General features: G+C 38.8%; 1 protein-coding gene across 1 annotated transcript; it reads left to right on the top strand.

Moving 5' to 3' along the window:
* Positions 1-14,655: 14,655 nt before the first annotated feature.
* Positions 14,656-17,013, top strand: LOC131659413 (uncharacterized). The gene is made up of 3 exons (XM_058928603.1): positions 14,656-14,932; positions 15,002-15,927; positions 16,105-17,013. The coding sequence occupies exons 1-3, from the start codon at positions 14,656-14,658 to the stop codon at positions 17,011-17,013; spliced, it is 2,112 nt and encodes a 703-aa protein (XP_058784586.1).
* Positions 17,014-18,865: the final 1,852 nt, after the last annotated feature.

The following is an 18,865-nucleotide window of genomic DNA, read 5'->3' as shown; positions in this document are numbered from 1 at the left end:
TGATGTATTTTCTAGTTCAGGTTTCCTTTTTGCATTCAAAGCCATTGTTGAATCTCTTTGGTTTCTGTATTATCCAAAGCTACTGTTGGATTGCCCCGATGTTTTTCAGAGTTTGGATTCCATTCGTTCAAAGCTACTCTTGGACGTCTCTGCCATATCTCCGAGTTTGTAGGTCTCCTCTTGCATTCAAAGCCACTGTTGAGTCTTGTTGGTTTCCTCCCATTCGAAGCTACTATCGGATGTCTCCGATGTTTCCCCAGAGTTTGGAACCTTTTTCAGATTCATTTAAAGCCACTCTTGAATGTCTCTGATGATTTCTGTCGTCTAAAGCTACTCATGGACATTCCCACTATCTTTTTACCCATAGCTTTATCCCTCTTTTCGAAGTGTCTCCATCAACAATTTGTCTTTTGTGATGCTATATTCCCCACCGAGTTCAACGTTCGTCTCATGTCATATTGCATTCAAAATAACAAAAAAAGGTATCCATTGCATTCATGTCATAAGCATTGTTGCGGCGATCTTAGGACAAAAATTGCGTGCTTTGTATTTATGTCTCTTCACATCGTTGATGGAAGAAACTTAAATAGGGGAATCTGTCGCACCCCAATTTTTGACCCGCTTATTTCATTCATCTTTGGTTTGTCGCATTCATATTTCATGTACATTCTTCGGTCTTTTCTTATTTTTGTGAAAAATTAAAAGATATATGTTAGTTTTAATTAGTTTCATTTAGATTTATTTTTTTATATAAGTACTAGTTAAAAATCTATTAAAAATAATAAACATCTTTTTCCTTTTACTTCTTTTTATTCTTGTTAGTCATTATAATTTTAGTTTTTTTTCCTTTAATTCAATATTAATCTTGATTTGATTCTAATTTTAATTTAATTATTCTTAGTTGAATTATCATTATGATTAAGATCAAATTTTGATAGCTCCTTTTCATCTTTTGTATTTTCTTTAGTTCTTTTGTATTTTTAGTTTAATAATTTAATGGTCACTTACATTTTTCTTCTTTTTATTATTTCCTATTATTATTATTATTTCATTTTTGTCTTTGTTGTACATAAGTCAAAAGAAAAAAAAAAAACCACTGCATAGTAGTCCAAATCCTCTGCATAAAGTTCTGTCCCTGCACATATATCCATAGGCAAAACAACAAAATACTGCACAACATCCCACGCCTTGCATCACCCAACACAAAAGTTCAAAATTCCTGCCTCCAACTTGCAACAAAATGGGCAAAACATATCCTGTATAACAAAAGCTAAGGATCAGCTACCAATTAAGTTCAAACTCAACAAAAATTTCCCCCCATTTTATCATTTTTTGTTCTCTATATAACAGAGCTTCACACAACATCAGAAAGAAAAAAAAAGAGGAAAGGAAAAAGAAAGAATTTCTAAGAAAACCTCTAAACCCAAAACGCATCCCTCTCCAAATATAAACTCTCCGCAACTCCCTCAAACCCTTGCACTAAACCTCAAACTCGTGCATAAACCCAGTAACCAAACAACAAACCAATTTCAACCATCATCATCACGCAATCCACAACAACAAACCGCTCACGCTCAGAATCATCAACACAACAAAAACACAGTAACAACATAAGCATTCGGAATCAGAAACGAGAAGAAGATACAACAAGAAGGAGCGAAAACGGGTCTGAATTTGAACATACCAGAATTCCAATTCGGTACTCTTAAAACTCTCTGTGATTAATTTATCTCTGCTTGTCGAATTTCATTGTTTGTTGCTACTTTGTTCCATTAGTTTGCTGATTTGAATTGATAGAGTTGTTGTGTACTTTGGGTGAATAGAGAAGTATATTAGAACAGAGTGAGACTAAGTGAAAGATCGAGAAAGCCTTGAGAGAGGAGAGAGTACCGAGATTTTCTGAGTACGGGTTTCATTCTTTTTCTTCTTCGTGAAAGCAACGAGTGAGAGTGAGAAGTCGAGAGAAAATCGCGAGATACGGAGAGAAGAGAGACCAAAAACGCACGGCAAGAGAGAGAGGCGGAGAGTGTTTTCTTGTTTTTTTTTTGCGTGTGAGTTTTCTGGGTAACAGAGAGGTTAGGTTGAAGATTTGAGCGTGAGTTTTTGTTTTTTTCGTGAAAAGTGGTTGAAACAAAAAGCTGGCCGAATTTGATAGCTTGGGGGAGGAAAAATTTACTTTATACCCCTACAATTATACCTGTACCCCTACATGAAAAAAAATTGGACCTAAATACCCTCGTTTTAAATAATACATATTTTAAAAATTTTAATTTTTTCTTCACGTTTAAAAAAAATTCAAAACACCCAAAAATATATAAACCGGAACACTTTTTTAAAGTCTTCCGGTTTAAAAAAATACATACCGGAACACTTAGAAAAAGAGTTCCGGTAGTTTTCAAGATATTTAAAGTGGGGTTTGAAACTGCAAACCGGAACACTTATTTAAAGTGATCCGGTGGTTTTTTTTTAAAAAATTATAGATTTTATCTCTGCTTGTCGAATTTCATTGTTTGTTGCTACTTTGTTCCATTAGTTTGCTGATTTGAATTGATAGAGTTGTTGTGTACTTTGGGTGAATAGAGAAGTATATTAGAACAGAGTGAGACTAAGTGAAAGATCGAGAAAGCCTTGAGAGAGGAGAGAGTACCGAGATTTTCTGAGTACGGGTTTCATTCTTTTTCTTCTTCGTGAAAGCAACGAGTGAGAGTGAGAAGTCGAGAGAAAATCGCGAGATACGGAGAGAAGAGAGACCAAAAACGCACGGCAAGAGAGAGAGGCGGAGAGTGTTTTCTTGTTTTTTTTTTTGCGTGTGAGTTTTCTGGGTAACAGAGAGGTTAGGTTGAAGATTTGAGCGTGAGTTTTTGTTTTTTTCGTGAAAAGTGGTTGAAACAAAAAGCTGGCCGAATTTGATAGCTTGGGGGAGGAAAAATTTACTTTATACCCCTACAATTATACCTGTACCCCTACATGAAAAAAAATTGGACCTAAATACCCTCGTTTTAAATAATACATATTTTAAAAATTTTAATTTTTTCTTCACGTTTAAAAAAAAATTCAAAACACCCAAAAATATATAAACCGGAACACTTTTTTAAAGTCTTCCGGTTTTAAAAAATACATACCGGAACACTTAGAAAAAGAGTTCCGGTAGTTTTCAAGATATTTAAAGTGGGGTTTGAAACTGCAAACCGGAACACTTATTTAAAGTGATCCGGTGGTTTTTTTTTAAAAAAATTATAGATTTTTCGCAACGGTTTAAAACCGTTGGTTTAAAACCGTTGCCTAAAGTAATTGACAAATAAAAAATGCTGCCTAAAATGTATTGTGACGCTGGTGACACCATAGGCAACGCTTTTGCTCTGTTCCCAGTAACTTTAGGCAACACTTTTAAAACGTTGCCTAAAGTCTAGAATTTTTTTAAAAAAATAAACCACCGGAACACTTTAAATAAGTGTTCCGGTTTGCACCATAGCACCCACTTTATTCAACTTTAAAATTACCGGAAGACTTTAACTAAGTGTTCCGGTATGTAACTTGAAAATTTTGACTACCGGAACTCTTTTTTCAAGTGTTCCGGTGTATTTTTTTTTTTAAACCGGAACACTTTGAAAAAGTGTTCCGGTTTATATATTTTTAGGTGTTTCAAATTTTTTTTTGAAATGTGAAAAAAACTGAAAAATTTTAAAATATATATTATTTATATGGGGGTATTTCGGTCTTAATTTTTTATGTGTAGGGGTATGAGTATAATTGTAGGGGTACAAAGTAAAATTTTCTTGGGGGAGACTATTACGTTTCTTCATTATTCTAGGGTTTTCTCCAAATTCAATTTGGGCTTAAGTTGAGAGCCCAACCTTTTTTATCCATCTGCACCCCGCCTTTCACGTTTTACACCCCTTTGCTGTTGTTCTTTTTTCTATCATTATTTCTTGGGCCTTACCTTTGGCCCAACACAACCCCCTTCTTTATTATTTGCACTTCACTTGTTTTTTTAGTTAATCAATATTGTTTAATTATTTAGTCTTATTAGTTAAATTCTAACTAGTCTTAGTTAATTAATTAAATTTGATTTAATTAGTTAATTTTAATTAGTTGATTTTAGTCAACTCGATTAAATGGTTAAAAATATGTTTAATTATACATTCCATCATTAAAATCAAAATGAGAAAATTTCACGTTCAAATAGATCTTGGTCCAACGCCAAGGCGATTCAAATAATTTCTCGATCCAACGTCGAGTTTTCTTCCTTAAATTCTTTTCTTAACCATACGAAAGATCGTGTGACAAGGGGTGAACACCTCTTGAATACCTCGATTCTTTTGGAATAACACTTTTTTTTAAAACCTTTCATTAACTAAATCAAAGTGATTAAGTGACAAGGGGTGAACACCTCTTGAATACCTTCGATCCTTTGAATCAAACAATAGAAAGCTTTCTTAATAAAATCAAAATGATCAAGTGACAAGAAGTGAACACCTCTTGAATACATTGATTCTTTTGAATCAAAACATATTAATAAAACCAAAAGATTGAGTGACAAGAAGTGCACACCTCTTGAATACCTTGATCTTTTGAACAAAAACATCTTTAATCAAACCAAGAGGTTAAGTGACAAGGGGTGGACACCTCTTGAATACCTTGATCTTTTGAATAAAAACCCATTAATCAAACCTAAAGATCGAGTGACAAGAAGTGCACACCTCTTGAATACCTTGATCTTTTGAATTAAAATATATTAATTAACTTGGACAATAAGTGACAATGGGGCTCGCTCCTGTTCAATACCTTGGGTAAAGACGCGCTAGGTGAACACCTATGCTCAATCCTCTGCTAAATGTCCTTTTAAAATACAATTTCAATTTCATTCAACCTTTTTTGCCTCATGGCCTTTTCACTTTTAAAAATCTTTTCATAAACGAGACACTTATCCAATTTTCAATACGAACATACTTCCACATGTGAAGACCGAATATCTTCCACTCGAATGCGATGATGGACAAAATCATGTCTTATCTTGATTTAGTCATCCATTCTTGTAGTGATCTCATATCCACGTGCGCGTAGTATTTCCATTTGAAAGCGATCGAGTACCTCTCGCTAAAATCAACCAACAAACATTTCGTGGTTCTTAGCCCGAACTACGATTGCTCTGACTTTCCCATTGCACTAGGGAATACGTAGGCACAAGATACAAACGTCTTGGCGAGCACAATAATAAAAAACATTTCTTTTTTCCTTCATAATAATAAAAACCCTAAAAAAACATTTCTTTCATCTTTTCTCGATTAATAAGCTAAAGAACACAAACAAAAAAAACACTAACACTCAAACACGAAACTAACTAAATGGGTCCCGTCGAGTACGATGGAGGTGAGGGGTGCTAATACCTTCCCCTTGCTTAACCGACTCCCGAACCCTAAATTTGGTTACGAACGATCATCTTATCCATTTCCTTTTCATTCGTGGGTTTTATCGATATTTTCCCTTTCCTTCTTGGAATAAATAAAGTTCGGTGGCCACTCTGTTGATACTTCGAGCGCGCGATTGCACTCGATTCACATTTTTACCGCTACAGTATCCACGGGCAGAGCTTGGTGGAATGAGGCAATATCGTATGATAACGCCTACATTCGATCCTCTATTGGCTTTTCGACCTACCCTGACCTAGATTTACCCGTGAGTGGGGCGGGAATCATTGCTTAACAGGTACATTGATGGTGATTTTGGTTCTTGTTCGTGGGTTACCGCTGTTCTCGTTCGTGGGTTACCGCTATCCTCGTTCGTGGGTTTCCGTGGTTCTTGTTAGTGACTATGGTTCTGATTCTATTGATTGTGTCCCGTGATCTACGGGGAGTTCCGAATTGGTGCTGAACCTTTGAACCTGAGTCGTGTAACTTTGAGAAATCCAGACTTTTCCGGTGGGAGACATCCAAAGTCCCACCACTTTGCATCATTGCATATTTACTTTCCAAAAAAATAATGTACAAAAAATAACTAGCATACATGTTCCTTTCAATTCCAAGGAATCATATCTTTAACCCGCGTGTTAAGCTTTTCCATCTCTTGCTTGTCAAAAATCAAAACACGAGGGTTCCTTGGAAATTGAATAAACATGGCATTGCATTCATATCATGCATCTCATACATTTCATGCATAACATGTGTTCATAATTGGGGATTTCTTATTCAGATTTGGCACTCTCATCAGACTCATAGACTTGACTTGTTCTTATTGTGTGCTCAAAGATTGGTCATGGAACTTTGTGGGGATTCTACCGAGAAGAAAGTTCAGTGGGAGTTGTTTATGAAGACATGCATGTTATGACACGTGGTCAAGGACTCTTAGTAAGAAAAACTCAGGGAGTACTTCGTGGATCTCTTCCATATCCTAGCGGTTTCTGAAACTCCTCGTTAGCGGTTAATCCTTTTTCCTCTCATGAATTCAAGGGATATGTTCTCAACAAAAGAGGACTAAAAGACAAATCTATCTGATTCTCATGTCTTATGCTCATTTGCTTCCAGACTTGCTTTATTTGCAATTGGTTAAGCTTCGTACTGTGCAGATGTCTACAGATTCTCTGCTTGATGATGATGACACTGGGTGTGAGTTCTATTATGGGGAACCTGGTCGTGATGTTAAGATCTACAAGTCTTTGAAATTGCTTGGGGCTCCCGAACGAGGGATAAGCAAGACATTGTTTATCTTGAGCATTGCACCATTTGCATTGCTCGAATCCCTAAAGCACTTACAAATTCCGTGTGACTTCGTCAGAATCTTCTGTTAAGCAATAATCCAAAGTGTTCAGCAGGGACATCTCTCATTCTCAAGGTTCTGCTTCACATCCCGAGTCAATTCCTTCTGGAGTTTCCTGTTCAGTAGTCGTCAGTTGTTAACAGAGACAGAAGGAATATGAGAAACAAGCCGATGTAATCCCAGTGCCACTATGCTCAGTTGCTTCCATGCTTGTTGGAATTTCAGTTGGTTAAAATTCGTGCTTTGGGTGTGTTGCACCTTAAAATTTGCCCACTTATTTATTCACTAATTGGCCCTCACGTTACATTCATGTGCATACCTCATCTAAGCCATTCATCCATTACATTCATCCATATCACGGTTACTATTCATAATTGATAAGAAAAGAGCTTCTGAAGAAGAAATTCCTGATAAAAAATAAAAGAAGATTTGGAGTCTGATTGTATGGCATCATTTCCATTGAAGTCCTCCTAAAATCAAGGTTTCATCGTCTCCAAGCCAAAGCTTTGATCAAAAGATGCAATCCTCAAATTCAGGGTTTTCAGACCAGGGTTTTGACCAAAGCCAACCATGTCGACTTTTTGGTCAAAATTTAATCAGGAGATGATTTTTGGGTTTGAAGTATGGTTGCCTTGAAGAAATATCATTCATTGGAGTTTCTTGGGTCGAAAGTTGATCGAGAATTAGATCGGAAATGGATTAATCGGGAAACTCGTCTAGAATCAGAAAAATCAAGAAAAGTTGACTTTTTTGGTCAAAATCAGAGTCAACTGCCAAATATTAACTTTTGGTAGAGAATCGGTCAAAGAAAGTCAAAGGAATAATAAAAAAGTCAAGAAATAACCAAAACTTTCCAAATTTGGAAGGTGGTTGAAATGGGAAATGCCAAAAAGGGAAGGTTATGACACTTAGAGAAAATTTTGAAGAGTTTGTAAATGGCTGACCAATGCATTTCATGGCTGATTTACATGTGGATAATGGCAAAGTTTCAAAACAAGTTCAACAAGAGAAGTGTTCACCTCATGGCATACTACAAGTTTGTAGTTGGAATTATTTTCAAAAAATGCTTGGATCAAAAGTTATAGAGGTGTGAAGTGGGACATTTTCATTGGAACACAAATCATGTTGCTGGGCAAAAATGCTGGGCACGCGTGACACATTGTATCGAACAATTGGCGTGCCAACTTTGAGGTTGATTTTAGAGAAAAATAAAGGTCCATAAAACACAAACTTGGTATTCATCTTTTCTCTTCCATGGCCTCTACACAATGAAACAGGAATCAAGGTAATTGGATGAGTATTGAATCATCTATGATGCTCCAAAGTAGCACACTCGCACTGATCAAAAGAGAGCGCCTGGCTGGGCAGAAACATAAGGCATGCGCGTGCCTTTTGCCAAACACGTGGCGTGCCATTTTGAATGTCAATTTTAAGGCTCTGTTAGTCTCCATATGGATTAAGATTGATACTAAACCACTTTTTGCCAATTCCTCTATCTAGTGAGCCCAAGAGTAATAATTTTGAACATGTGTGGACCAAGATAGAGACACCTAAAGTCAAGCTCTGGCCAAGTCATAATCTTTCCAGAAATGTGTAGCCAGGCCAGGTCACCCGCGCCCATAGTTGGCAGGGATGGTTCTATGAGTTTAGGGCCACTTTTCTACACTTCCAAGCATTATTTCAAGAAATTCTCAATACCAAGTTTCCTTTCCAATATATCATCTTCACCTTGATCCAAAAATCACTCCATTTGATGGCTTAGAGTTTGAGATACATGTGCTTAAAGTTGTCGTCTTAGGCATATTTGTTTGGCAAGAGATATAAAAACTTAGCAACCACCATATTTGCAAGAGGTTTGTACACACATCCTTTTGCTTTGTTTGATCATGCAGTATTCTGAATGCAAAAAGGTGAGATAAGAACTTACTCCAAGTACACACTCCTTGTTCACTAAGTGTAGAAAAAAGCTACACTATATGCCCCACACCATAAGTTGCAATGAGCCACACATCTCAATATATAAACATCAAACCCTCGCTCTTTCAAGGTCACGCTTTATTTTCTCAGTTTTCACTCACCACACGCATTTTTCATTCTTCTCTCCACTCTCTCTTCTCTCCTCTCTCTCCATAACCATTTCTCTCACACCTCTAACCACCACAACAAACTCCAACCACCACTACTCCTCCTTCACCTCTATAACCGAGCTTCAATAACCACCCTCACCAACAAACTCAACCACCGACCCCTCTCTTATCATCATCATCGACAGTGAGTTTCTCAAGACAAGGATCGGTTTACGCTTTAGCCTGCAGGATTTCCGTGTCCATTTCCCAAAGATCAAGGTTAGATCCAAGCTCTTCATATAGTCATCATCAAGAATCAGGGAGTGAGGGAAAGCAGTTTGTACAGTGGTCTATACTTTCGATTCGAGATTCGTATCAGGTACGTTTTCTGAATCTTTCTCGGCATGCTAGTGATACGCAATTGTTCATGTAATGTTTGTGATGCATTATTATACACTCCGTGTTCTTGATCTGAGTTAGGTTTACTCTTATACACTCTGTGTTCTTGATCCGAGTTCGGTTTGCGTAGGATAACTTTTGTTTGAATTCCATGAAAGATTAGGAGCATATTGCAGTGTTTTGATGATTTTAGTTATGCTAGGGATTTTAGATTCGTGTTCGGTTAATGAGTTAGAGGCAGAATTAGCAGAAATTAATAGCGGATTTGAAATCTAGACGAAATTCCGAGCGGGAAGGTGATCACTTTATTCATTTCTGGGCGAATTAGGATGCTGCTCCGGCGAGAGTTGACGGAGAAGACGACCGGAGGCGGCGCTCCGGCGTCTGTGTTGTTTTATTCTCTTTCTTTCAGACGCTTACGTGGCGTAATCTTATTGGTCCTGTCTCCCATTTAATTGCTCCTTTGACTTTCCTTCAATGATTGTTAGGCCGCGGTGGCGTTCTGCAATTGGCTAGAGCATCTTTTTTGTCTTATCTAACTTAAGTGATATGTGACTAATTGGTGTGTATGTGATCTTGTCACGTTTTTATTAAACAAAAAGACCTTAGCCTAAGTGATAAAATGTGACATGTGAATAATAGAGACAATAAGCAAAAAAGAGATATTGATGCTGGGCCTCATCTGACAATGGGCCTAGCGTTTTTTTCTTTCCACACTCCCTAGGATAAGGCCCAAACGTGCATCACATTAGATATCAGTTCAGTTGGTTTTTGCTAATTCACCCCATGCTGGTAATAAAAAGACAAATAAAAATAGTTTTCTTTCTTTTATTCTTTTTTGCATATTAATTGATTTTTGCTTAAACAAAAATGACTAAAAATACATTCTCTACCAATTGGAATTTTTAGGAATAATTGTTTTCATTAGAATTTTAATTGTTGTTTTTTTTTTTGAATTTTGATTGGTTATTAAATAATAAAAAATGCATAGTTTTTTAGTTTTAATTCGTGAAAATAGTCTTAAACCATGAATAAAAATACAAAAAATTGCTTGTGAATATTTTCCTCTTTAGTTTAGATTTTAATTCTTTCTTTTTGTGAATATTTTCATATTTTGAGAAATGTCTAAAAAACCCCTAGTTGTTAAAGTTGACTTTAGTCAACTTAAACAACTCTTTCCTTAACATTCCCTTTAGATTTTAGTTTAGATCTTAAATAGGAATTAGAATAACAATTAGGCTAGAAAATAGGTTAGTCCCCCTTGTTCATTCTTTTTCCTTTTCAAAATTAAAACATTAACAAATAGAGATGCGAATCACATTAAGAAAGTGATGGAGAAATGAGTGAGATTCATTCCCTAATCTGTTTCTCAATCACTTAGTGGCATAGAATCTATTTCTCGGTCACTACTTAATGGGAGATAAATGAGTGGGATTCATTCCCTAATCTGTTTCTCGAACATTAATTAATGGGATAGAAATGAGTGAGATTCATTCCCTAATCTGTTTCTTGAACATTATATAATGAGATAGAAGTGAGTGAGATTCATTCCCTAATCTGCTCCTCGATCATTAATCATTTTTATGTGATTCTAATCGCAAAGTAAATCCCCTTAAAAAATACCCAACCAAAAACACTTAAAACACCTAATAAAGGCTCGAATTAAAACAACGTAATGAAGTGGTGCGAAACCTTGTATTGGGTTTTGTTCATCACGTAGTTACATAAAAAACACAAACCCAAGTTCATTCTGCTGCTTAAGAACATGTTGAGTCCCGTCCAGAATTAGGCATATAAGTCTCCAAAGGTCGAGCATCGTGGATTGTGACCTTAACCTCTGTTCAACTAAAAAACACAAAATAAATGGAAACTATGGAGCCGAACTACGGTCGCTCTGATTCCTTTTAAGGGATACGTAGGCATTGGGTCGCGGGGCCTAAGCGAGCACACTTGTAAATAATTCCTTCTTTTCCCCGTATTTCTTTTGCATTCATTTGCATTTAGGTTTAGACATTAGATACACCCTTTAGATAGAAACAAACATAGGTGGATACCATCGAGTACGATGGGCGTGAGGGGTGCTAGCACCTTCCCCTTGCGTAACCGACTTCCGTACCCTATTCTCTGGTCGAAAGACCTTGTTCTTGTTTCGAGTTAGGTTTCCTGGTATTCCTTTCCCTTATGGGATAAATATATTAGGGGCGACTTTGATCCATTTTTTGCGGTAGCGACAGCTGGCGACTCTGCTGGGGATGTTGATAGACCTGTGCTGGTCCATTCTTAGCGAGTCGATCCTAGCCTTTGTTTGTTTCGTTTATTGGGTGTTTATTTATTTGCTTATATGTTTACATATATATATATATATATATGTTTGCATATCATGTTTATTTTCCTGCCTGCATATCATGTTTACTTTCCGCATGCATCTGGACTATATTATGGGTCCCCGTGGGGACCACATATTTTCTCTGTTTGCAGGTTGGGTGGGATGTTCTATGAGGTAAAAGGCCCAATACCCAGGCCAGAGTTGACACATAGGATACCTAGGATAGAGTGGATAGTCATGACGCCAACAAAATGTCAGGTTCTGTTGATTGCGATCATGAGACCCACGACCAGTTGAGATTCGAATGAGATACCATTGTTGGCATGTATTTGCAACAATGATGGTATTTCAGGAGAATTATTAACGCTGGAGACTTTTTGACCTACCCTGACCTAGATTCACCTGTGAGTGGGGAGGGATATACATGACAAGTACCGTTGGTGACTGTTCTGTTCTGTTGGTGACTATGGTTCTTATGGTTTTGTGGTGCCTATGCCAGACCTTTGATCCTGCAACATCCGATCTTGTTCAGAGGCAACATACACTTCTCTTATATGGGGAGAACCTTTCATTGCATCATACCCATTATAGCATGTTTAATTTCAAAAGAAAAAAAAGAAAGAAAAAGAAAAAAAAAGAGAAAAAAGAGAAAAGAGATTAATATTCATATGCATGCCATTTTTCAGGGTATCCAAAGTCAACACTTCTCATCAAGAATGGATAACAGTGTGACCGTCAACAAAGAGGCTACGAAGCGTACCTTCACTTGCAGTTTCTACCGTGAGGACATAACACCTTTGGTTCGGTTGAGCACCCGAGTTACTGGGCAAAATCTGGATGAATTCAGAAAGACTTATGGCCACATTCTGCTTATGTTAACTACTCGTATTGATGAATGGGGTCTCTATACCCTTCTTCAGTTTTATGATTCTGAGCTGCGCTGCTTCACCTTTCAAGATTACCAATTAGCCCCTACCCTCGAAGAGTATGCACACATTCTTCAAATCAAAGTCCAACATAAGGTTCCTTTTGTGTGTGTACCTGAGAAGCCCAAAATGGATCGCATTGCTGATGCTCTTTATTTGAGCATGAAGGATGTTATGGATAACTGGAAGCCTAATGGTGGAACCCATGGATTCTATGTGAGATTTCTGATAAAGAAGGCTGAAGCCCTTGCTAATGAGGAAAAGTGGAAAGAATTCAATGCTCTCCTGGCCGTCATGATCTATGGATTAGTGATGTTCCCGAATATCCCAAATTTTGTTGATCTTACTGCCATTTGTCTCTTTATGGATCAAAATCCTGTACCTACTCTGTTGGCCGACACTTATTATGCCATCCATTCTAGGTATGGGAAAAAAGGATCAGTTGGGGGCTGTTTACCAATATTGTACGAATGGTTTTCTTCACATTTGCCTAAAAGAGGAGCGTTTGTCACCACAAGAGATTCACAGAAATGGCCTCAAAGGATTATGGGACTTACTGCAAACGATATTGTTTGGTATCACCTCCGAACAGACATTGATCAAGTTATAACCAAATGTGGCAGTTTTGACAATGTCCCTCTCATAGGGACAAAAGGAGTTATCAATTATAATCCGAGGCTCGCACTGCGCCAGTTGGGTTTTGCATTGAAGGACAAGCCTTTGGATAAAGAGATATTCGAGTCTGTTTGCTTTGAGAAAGGAACCGATCCAAAGGGTTTGGAGAAGGTAAGGAGTGCGTGGAACAAAATTCATACAGATGACCGAACTACCTTGGGGGGAAAGAATGCTATTGCTAAGAAAGCTTATACTGAATGGGTTGAAGAGAGAGTCAAGGAATGCCTGTTGCCCTTCCCGAAAGTTAGCCCTCTATATGAACAACCACCTGAGATTTTAACTGCCACTGTACCAGCTGAGGAGTACAACCAAGTACATGTGGAGAATATCAGATTGCGAGAAAAAAGGGAAGACGCTAAGATAAAGTATTTCTTGGTGGATCAAAAAAGGGCTGAATTAGCACATAAGGTTAAAATGCTGAAGGGGGGATCTTCCAGAGTTCAAAAAAGGGCTAGAGCTGAAAAGGTTGAAAAAGCTACCACTGTTCGTATTGAGGACTATCAAAGGGTTATAGAAGAAGCTGTAAAAGAAGCAGAAGAAAAGCTCAAGCGAGAATACAGAGAAAACTTAAGGGTTCACAAGCTCAGGATAGAGAAAGAGGCTAGGGCCGAAGTAAAGAGTTTGAAAAAGAAGCTTGAAGAGGAAACCACCCAGAGGATAGTAGTCGAGAAGAAGCTTGAGGAGGAGATTACCCAAAGGATAGCCGTGGAGACGCAACTTAAAGGTAGTCATCTCTGCTCCGCTCGACTAACGGAAGAGAATGCAAAACTCAGAAATCAGATAACAGAAATGGGAAGTACATCTGAGAAGGATACCCTCCCTGATTGCAAAGGATGTGAGAGCTTGGTGGCCCACTGTGAGATGTTAGATGGGCAGTTGTTCCGCAAAGATGTCGTGATTCAAAGTTTTGTCAAAGGAAGAGATCGAGAAGTGACCAAGAAAATGTTTGATGAAACTAAGAAGTGGAGCGACGAGCACTTCAGACAAGGAGGACCTTTGTTTTACACCAAGATGGATTAATGATTGAGCTTGTATTTCATGACCACCACCAGGCTTGTTGGATGGGGTCCTTCTATTTTCGTTATTTGAACTATCTTGTTAATGAATGGGTATGTCCGAATTTAAGAGTATGCTATTAATGAAATCTGAGTACTTTGTTTCCTCTCGATGCTTATCTTTTGTCACATTGTTAAACATTCTTGATTAATATTAAATGTTTTGGATACTCTGAAAATGGCACCTCACATCATATGCACACATGCACCTCATACACATCATGTAGAAACAGCTAACATCAGATGGTGTTCTTATTTGACTGATCAGGTTTTCTCTTACAGCAATTGCACCTCTACCTACACATCGCTACTATACAAGGGCTAATCATTCACTGCAAATGGATCAGTTAAGGGATGATCTTATCCAGATGAGAACTCAAGTTACTGCTCAGATGGCTCAGTTCATGGAGGTCATGCAAGGCATGGCTAATCGCTAAGAAGAGCTCAGAATCCGAATGGACACAGTTGCTCAGGTTGTTGCGGACCCTCCGCAAAGGAATTCGGCTGATATTCATGTCAATGGTGAACCTGTGAATGGAGGACCTGACGTTATTCCTCCTGCTGCCAGTCAAGGTAATCCTCGGGGGCCTCCTCAGCCTGCTCCTGAGGGACAACCTACACAACAGATTAGAAGGGCTGCCGCTATCCCCGTGTTGGAAGAGGACCGACACGAGGATTTGTTTCCTGAAAGTGAATGGGGATTTCCACATGATGCTGGAAGGATGTTTAGAGGTCTGGAGGAAAGGATGAGGGCAATGGAAGGCCAAGGACTGGGTATGGATATCAATGACTTGGGTTTAGTTCCCGGCGTCCGTGTGCCACCGAAATTCAAGGTACCCGACTTTGAGAAATACAAGGGGAATACTTGTCCTAAGACACATGTCCGAGCTTACTATCGCAAAATGCATGTGTACTCTGAGGACGAAGGATTATTGATGCACTTCTTCCAAGATAGCCTGACTGGGGCATCCTTGGAATGGTACATGAGATTGGAGAGAGCTAATATCCGAAGTTGGAGGGACCTAGTTGATGCTTTCATAAAGCAGTATCAGTATAATGTGGACATGGCACCAAATTGCACTCAGTTACAGAATCTAGCCCAGAAAGCTAATGAGTCCTTCAAAGAATATGCGCAGAAATGGCGTGAGTTGGCGGCTAGAGTCCAACCACCTATGCTGGAAAGAGAGATGATGGATATGTTCACCAATACTCTGGAGGGCCAATACTACTCTGCTTGCTCTGCATCCTCGAGTTTCGCCGAGTTGGTTATGATTGGTGAACAAATTGAAAGTGGGATTAAGGCTGGTAGAATACAGAATCCAAGTGCTGCTAGTTCCTTCTCTAGGGCTGGTGGAAAGAAGCCATATAATGGGTTTGCCAAGAAAAAAGAAGGCGAGACCAATGCCGCTTACTATGGTCAAGGCAAGGGCCATGCTTATCAACAAGTAGCTGTTGTGACCATACCGAATGCTCCTTTTCAGCAACATCAGCAACGAGGGTATGCCCCATGTCAATATCAACCGAAAGCGCCAGAAAGAGTTTTTGATCCGATCCCGATGACATATGCACAAGCATTACCATATCTCCTCGATCTGAAGTTAGTACAATTGAGGAATCTAGCCACTCCTGCTAAGTTGCCTGCTAATTGGGATGCCAATGCGAGATGTGAAGTCCACTCCGGGGCACCTGGACATAGCATTGAAAACTGTAAAGCATTGAAGCATCAGGTTTAAAATCTTCTCGACTCTAAGGCCATTGAGTTTACTCCTACTCAAGGACCTAATGTTGTTCAGAATCCTATGCCTCCCCATGGAACTCACGCTGCAAATGCCATCGAGGTTGTTGAAGACGCTGGCTTGGTCAAGGATGTGACCGAATTGGGCTCTCTGTTGCCATTATTGTAGATAGAACTATTAAGGATGGGTCTATACTCTGGTTGTGGAGAATTCTGTACTGATTGCATGACCACTTCCTCAGTTTGTGACAAGGTGAAGAGTGGGGTTCAACAGTTGATAGATAGTGGGTATTTACGGTTTGAGCATGTGCGACGTCCTGAAATGGTTGAAAACAAAGTTAATGTGGCATCTATCCCGTATACTCCTGGCAAGATTCCAATTCCCGCCAGAGCACCTCCACTGGTCATTACGTTGCCTGGTCCCGTCCCGTATACTAGTGAAAGGGCAATCCCATGGAATTATGGGGGAGAAGTTTTCTACCAGGGGGCCAAGTATGAGGTTAAAGCGCCGGTGGAGAAAGAAGATGTTGATAATGTTGTGGGCATTGGAAGAATGACGAGAAGTGGTCGTATTTTCAATCCTCCACAGAATACTCACGATGACAATGCAGAAGCTCTAGCTCAAGCAAAAGGGAAAAGAGTGGTAGAAGATACGGTGGATCAGGGGCAAAGCTCTAACTCTGAAGACACTGTGGCCAAAGAGATGGAAGAGTTCCTAAAGATCATCAAGAAAAGTGAGTATAAAGTGGTTGACCAACTGAGTCAAACTCAATCAAAGATCTCGATTTTGCAGTTGCTCTTGTGTTCGGAGACACATCGAAATGCTTTGTTGAGACTTTTAAGTGCTGACTTTATCCCTCCGAAAATCTCAGTGAATCAACTTGAAGGAGTGGTGTCAAACATCAACGCTGGTAATGGATTGGGATTCACTGACGCAGACTTGCCTTCCGAAGGTAGAAACCACAATAGAGCTTTGCATATATCAGTGGAGTGTAAAGGGACTATGTTATCACGTGTTCTCGTGGATAATGGATCCTCCTTGAATGTATTACTGTTAGACGTTGGCCTAGAGATCTAGAGGGGGGGTGAATAGATCTCACTAAGTTTTTGAGGATTTTTCTACTGACTCGAGCGAAAGCGGTTCTGAATCGACTTGCGTCTATTCTGGACCGCTATTGCAAAGGTCGTATGTGTTTCAAAACCAAAGAGTAAGTGGAATTGATGGTGAAGTAATATGATAGCTAAACAGTACGTTTTACAACTGAAAACCAATTAACTTCTAGATTGACAATTTTGATTTTCAATGCAGTAAGATTGGATTAAGCAAAAACACAAACACTTGGTGATACGTTCAAATTGATAGTGATTCAAGTTGTGGTGAATTGTGATGTTTGTGCAGAACTTTAATTCACAATTTTAACACTCGAATCGTTGATCAATTTTACACTTATAACCAATTATGAACAGAAAGTAAAAGAGAAAGTAAAAGCGACAAGAACACGATATTTGTTTAGGCAGTTCGTCGATCGTCCTCGCTACGACTACGTCTGCCCCCAATTCCAAATTGAAATTGGGTAATCTTTCATTAATGTTGAAAGTAGTATGTACAAAGAAGATAACAAAGCGATAAACGATAAACCAATTATGTCGATCCTTTGAATCTTCTTCCCCCTTAATCTTGAGCCAGATCAAGGTTATCCAAGAGCTTCACTTTGATTCCCTTCTGCAGTGTCTTGATTCCTTGAACTCCCCGTTCCTCAATCGTTACACTCAGCCGAATCCTCAATGAACGCCTCTTGATAAAAACCCCCAAGAACCACCCGTCGTGGAGGACAAAACCCGCAGATTTTATTCACCAACAAACCCCACAAACCTTCACCCACTAGGAATCTTCAATTCCGTTCCATGGACGTTATCGAACTCATCACTAACCCGCAACGCAAGAATGATTATGTGTAATTGTGTTGGAGATGATGAAGAACGAAGATGAGAAGCATTTATGTATCTTTCAGTCGTTGGTGTTCCTTGAATAATTACCCTTGCACAATATATATGATTGCATAATAGTTAGAACCAAGAAAAACTGATTTTTGAACTTTCTTGATCAGTTAGGTCGACCACTTGTAGTGCTTAGGTCGACCTAACAGAGCTTGCAGAATTTTGCTCCCAGTTAGGTCGACCTGTTGAAGGAGTAGGTCGACCAGAATCCTCTTCTGATGCATTCTGGGGACATTTTCACAGATTAGGTCGACCTAGTTGCCATGTAGGTCGACCTAGCAGACTGATATGAAGATTTCTTCATTTTGAGTCGACCTAAATGGTCTGTGAGTCGACCTAGCAGAGGTATATGGATTTTCCTTCATTTTAGGTCGACCTAGGTTGACAGTAGGTCGACCTAACTGCTGATTTTCTGCATTTTTCATGTCCAGCTTGTGTTGAGTCGACTTATATGCATAGTGGATCACCTTGTGCTTTCATGAGTGATCAAATTCCTCCTTGTTGTTTGAATGCTCATTTGAGTTTGCCATAAATCAAAAACATCTTTGAGTGTAATCTTGTATTCACATACTCCCCCTTTTTGATGATGGCAAACCAATAGTCAAAAGCTTTGGTAGTAAGTGATACAGACTCAACAAGGCTCCCCCGTACATCCGGCATCTATCTCTCAACAGGGCAATCTCTCAACAAAGCTCCCCCGTACGCTCAGCATCTATGCTCTCCCGTACGCTCAGCATCTATCTCCCCCTTTGTCAACATCAAAAAGAGAAAACAGGAGAATAGAAGAGTAACAAGAGAACCATAGATAATAATGCTAGCATGTATAGTATAGTAGGTAAAAGGTAGTTAATGGTAGAATGAGACACATATGTGAGCAGGAGCAGTTTTTATGCATGAGGTCACTATAAGCATGTTAATTGATAGCATATTAT

This window comes from Vicia villosa, linkage group LG3 (genome assembly GCF_029867415.1).
Source record: "Vicia villosa cultivar HV-30 ecotype Madison, WI linkage group LG3, Vvil1.0, whole genome shotgun sequence".
NCBI classification, from domain to species: Eukaryota; Viridiplantae; Streptophyta; class Magnoliopsida; order Fabales; family Fabaceae; genus Vicia; species Vicia villosa.
The sequence above is the reverse complement of the archived record's forward strand: the minus strand, read 5'-3'. Positions and strand labels throughout refer to the sequence as shown.